This window comes from Nelumbo lutea, chromosome 5, assembly GCF_056320005.1.
Source record: "Nelumbo lutea isolate HS-2025 chromosome 5, American lotus-T2T, whole genome shotgun sequence".
NCBI classification, from domain to species: Eukaryota; Viridiplantae; Streptophyta; class Magnoliopsida; order Proteales; family Nelumbonaceae; genus Nelumbo; species Nelumbo lutea.
The window spans coordinates 4,123,750-4,128,393 of NC_142688.1; the positions used below are offsets into that span (position 1 = coordinate 4,123,750).

At 37.9% G+C, this 4,644-nt stretch overlaps 1 protein-coding gene across 1 annotated transcript; it reads right to left on the minus strand.

Annotated features, from left to right (window-relative positions):
- Positions 1-332: 332 nt before the first annotated feature.
- On the minus strand, positions 333-3,720 carry HPR (hydroxypyruvate reductase). Its single transcript, XM_088945036.1, has 13 exons — positions 3,235-3,720; positions 3,039-3,122; positions 2,781-2,921; positions 2,383-2,504; positions 2,179-2,260; positions 1,918-1,990; positions 1,747-1,838; positions 1,457-1,531; positions 1,250-1,357; positions 1,070-1,147; positions 906-950; positions 619-733; positions 333-532 (listed from the first exon to the last, which is right to left on the minus strand). Exons 1-13 carry the CDS (start codon positions 3,355-3,357, stop codon positions 510-512), a joined length of 1,161 nt encoding a protein of 386 aa, XP_088801162.1. The 5' UTR covers positions 3,358-3,720; the 3' UTR covers positions 333-509.
- Between the last annotated feature and the right edge of the window lie 924 nt (positions 3,721-4,644).

A 4,644-nucleotide genomic window follows, 5' to 3' on the forward strand; every position in this document is an offset into this window, starting at 1 on the left:
AAATAAAGTGAATGTTTGTTTTAAGTATTTGTCCAAAAACAATGGAGGTTTAAGCAGTTTCCCCCACATATACTGATTCAAAAATTGGTTTTTTTATTAGCATTTTCTGTATCATCGTTGATACAAGGGTTGATTAGGCAACAAGTATCAGGCTTAATAAATTGCTAATCCATGCAAGGTCAAAATATCGGTATCAGAAGCTTCCCAATATGCCCCTACAGAGGGTGTATTGGGGTTTTGACCTGTTCAGGGGTGGATGGACCTTAAACCGCCCCTCTGAATCCGATTTGAAAAAAAAAAAAAAACTTTTGAACCTTGGATGCATGTTTATATTTGGAAAAAAAAAAGAACTTTAAATAGTTCGTATATATATATATATATATATATAGAAAAAGCAAACAATGAAGCCAGTTCATAACACAATGTAAAGCAAATATACATCCTTAGTCGCTCTCTTTTTCTCCTTTTAAGAACTGAAGAATCACTGAGCATTCTGAAGCTTTTAGCCCTTAAAGCTTTGAAGCAGTTAAGCCTACAAAAAAGGAAGAACAAAGCAGATTAGACAAAGCCTGCAAAAAAATCTACAAATTGTTTGGTTTAAAGGCTAAAACTCTGTACCTAAGGCTTTTGCATTTACAATACTCGGACAAGCAGCGGGCGGTGGGGAGTTTTCATTCAGGAATGGTTCTACTCGGTTTGGATCAGACCAAACTGGGTATCCTTTAATCTTCCCCTATAAACAGAGAAAAAAAGGATAAAAAAAAGAAAGCACAAACAGAACATTTAAATTATTCGACGATATATAAGTCCAGTGGCATCCTCAACAAAAGAATATCAGCACAGATGCTAGATGTAATCAAGTTGAGCAGAATCCGAGTCTTGTTGTTCGAATTTGTTGGACGTACCAGGACATTCAGAGCAGCCAGTGTTGCCATTCCTTCACGAGTCCACTACAATCAGGGAATATGTTCAATTAGGTAGTCTCTAAGACTAAGAGTAGTCTAGGCGAGAGTATGCATATCTTTGTTCAGTATGGTTGGTGTGCATCTGCTTTAGGGGTTGCTTTTACCTTGGAAGCAGAAGCAATATGGGGCACCACAATGGCATTTTTCATGTCAGCAAGGCCAGGTTTCATGTAAGGTTCCTCCTGTTGAGTAAGAGCGTTCAAACAAAAGAGCAAAACTTAGGAGCTTCACTTCACAATTAAGGTCCATGGTTAACATTCTGGAGTAGTAAGCAAAGTGGTTACCTCAAAGACATCAAGACCAACTCGAAACATTGGATTCTCTTTCAGATGTTCCACCAAGGCAGCTTCATCAATCACAGGGCCTCTACTACAATTTACCAAAATTGCCTCCTATAACCAGCAGAAGGTTTTGATTTCAATCCATTTGTGCTCATATTTCTTTATGTGATTCATGAAGCATATAAAAAACAAAGCCCATATAGAGTTCACCTTTTTCATCATTGAGAGCCTCTCTTTGTTGACCAAATGGTACGTTGTTTTATCCAAGACAGGATGAAGACTTATCTGCAAAAAGCACAAATCACACCCCATTTAGTTCAAGATTATTTGATAATCTGGTTTAGGATCATTGAAGCAACCCAGATGTTCTACAAGTATACCACTCTATCAGTTCTAATACTTGAACATGCAATGAAGGTTGATCTTTCACACATCTTGAGGTTTGGTTTAAACCACAATGCTAGAATTAGGTTGAAGGTCTAGAGCACAAGGTTTCTTACCACATCAGCTTCTCTGAGGACTTCTTCCATGGTTGAAGCTCTTCTCCAGGTGACGGGCGCTTCACCACTAGCTTTGAGGAACTCTCCATAAGCTGCAAAGGAGGGACAAGTAAGTATTGAAGAAAGAAGTATTTAACAGCAATCAAAACTGAAAGGTTGACCCTAACACACCTGTAACAAACTTCTCTAGCCTAGTGGCTTGGTACAGATCATAGTATATTAGGTTCATTTTGAACCCTTCAACCTATTGAAGAAGAAGACTAGCAGGATTAGGCCATGATATTTAATAAACCAAGCATGTGAGGAGAAAGTAGTTGAAAAAAATGGGTGTTCACAGTTCACAGAAAAGAAGTGATCTGTTTCAAGGTTGGAGAGACAATTTCCTGACTTAAAATTTTAAAGAGTAAGAAAAGATGGATAATTAGATATTACCATCATTCTAGCATAAGCAGATCCAATACGTCCTGCTCCAATTACTCCCACAGTTTGTCCTTTGAGCAAGTTCCCCACAAACCTATCAGAGATATGAACTCAAATCATGTAGCTGTTCCCGCCTTTGAGTACTTTGTAATCTATGTACATATCAGTGTATGGCTGAATATTTGAAGGAAGACTTCCAAGGGTAATAATTCATACAGATGAGGAAGCCATCCATCATATAAACCAGCTCTCATGAACTCATCTGCTTCAACTATTCTTCTAGCTGCTGAAAGAGAAAGTGAAGCTGCTAGCTCTGCTGTTGTCTCTGTAAGTACACCCTAGCAAACAGACAAGAGGGGTGATCCAAAAGTTAAGCATTTATTGCTCATTTCAAGTATACAAATCAATATACCTCCCAAAAAGAAACAAAGGCTTGGTTCTTCGAACTACTAGATATTGAATCTGAGAGAGCAGCCATGCAAGTTCAACAAATCTGTATGAACGTGTTTCTGCTGAGACTTAAAACTGAATTTTATGAATCTAGTATGCGGTTATCTTATAAACCTTCCGAGTTCCGACTAAAGTAGAAAGGAATTAAATTAAGAAAAACTTACAGGAGTGTTGCCAACGGCAACTCCATACTTAGTGGCTGCATTAACGTCGACGTTGTTGTAGCCAACAGCCATGTTACTGAAAGCTCTCCCGCCTGCTCTGCTAAGTCCAGAGAATAACACCTCTCCCCAGTCTTCTGTCAACTGAAACCAAAACCAATAAACAGAAGAATCGAATAATTTAAACCTAAAAAGAGTTCTTAAAAACCCCTCCTCTTCTGTCGATACAAAGGACTTAGAAAACAAAAAAAGGAAACTAACCTGCCCGATCACACCGTCGCACTTGTCACCTATGAGAGCGAGAATGTCATCCACAGACAAGATGGTTTTCCTCTGGGTGCATATCTATAGAAGCAATAACATAAATAGATTAGAAGTCGCATCGGAAAATAATAGATGGATTGATGAAATTTACCGATTCGAGTCATCCGACACGAAGAGAAAGTAGATTACGTACTTCCACCCGACAATCCTGATCGGTCAAGAGACGAATCCACCGGGTCCCAGGCATGGGCTTGGTGCTGACGACTCTGTATTTTCCATTTGGGTTCCAAACCTCGATAGAAACTGGCGTCGCCATGAAAAGCTCGGTTTCAGTACTGGAGAGTGGGACTGGGAGCACTGAGAAAGTGAGAAGCTGCTACTGGCTAAGGAACCAAGCTATTTCAAACCTTCGTTTCTCAAAAGTAAGCTCGACTCTATGCGCTACGGGCTACCGAGACAAGTTGAAAGATGGGATTTTGTGATATGGCAGAAGTTAAAAACCAAGTGATCTTTTTGTCGTTATTTTGATGATCACTGTTGAGTCATGTCTGAGAGAAATTTAATAAGATAACTCGTGAGACATTGGATAGCTTCCAGCCTTTCATTCTTCTGTTTTGGTGAAGCGTATGGGGAAGGGGAATGGTATATAGATTATAGATAGAGATGATAAAAATGTGTTGGTTGTTAGCTGAGGGGATATAGCCTATACGTAGGTACAAGTGATTGAGTTGAGGGGCGATGCAGTTTAGACCTCTCGTTCCCTAACAAGATAACGAAGATAACAGAACACTCGCCCAAACCTCCCCCGTCCCTTTCAGATGGGAGATGGGATAGGACCCATTTTGCATTGCATCCATACCCTCTAACCCATATCCATTTTCCTCCCCTCGGTTCTCCAACTATCATCAGCTCTCTGCCTCTGCCTATACGTTTACTCACCATTTACGGGCGCCAGGCGGGCTTGATTATATATATATATATATATATATATATATATATATCCATATGTATTTGATATTGGTTAATGATTGAATTGGTTCGGTTTTTTCTAAGGCTCAGTTTAGAAGGAATATAAATACAAATATATAGAGTATAAATTTTTATATTTTGTATGTATTTGCATAATACATATTTGTATTTATACGCCTTTTAAATGCAGCCTAAGACTAAGTTTGAAAGGAGTACAAATGTAAATATGTAGAGTGTAAAACCTTATAATTTGTATTATTTTGCATGTATTTATATTGTATATATTTGTATTTGTACTTTTTTCAAACTGAGCCTAAATACCAAATCAATTGGTTCAATTAATTAGCTTTTTCAGTTTTTATTTTTTATTTTTTGGTTTTTGATGGTCACCCGACTCACCCCTAAGGCTGTGTTTGGTTGCAATGCAATAAATTGCACTGATAGAAAACTATGACAGTGCAAATTATTTGAATGTAAATTCTGACCTATTTTTTGTTTCAAATTTTAACCTATTTTGTTTGATTATAGTACAAATTAAATGAAATAGAATAAATTAAAACCCAAAACAAAATTAAATGAGAAATTGTACTGCGACCAAACACAACATAACGATCCGAGCATCTACACATTATCG

What these genes read in the sequence shown, in the direction of transcription:
- HPR (XM_088945036.1), bottom strand. Translation starts at nt 3,357, where the DNA reads ATGGCGACGCCAGTTTCTATCGAGGTTTGGAACCCAAATGGAAAATAC. An exon ending in ATCAGGATTGTCGGGTGGAA is followed by an intron (nt 3,123 to 3,234) that starts GTACGTAATCTA and finishes TTGCTTCTATAG; the next exon opens with ATATGCACCCAGAGGAAAAC. An exon ending in GCTAGAGAAGTTTGTTACAG is followed by an intron (nt 1,839 to 1,917) that starts GTGTGTTAGGGT and finishes CCTCCTTTGCAG; the next exon opens with CTTATGGAGAGTTCCTCAAA.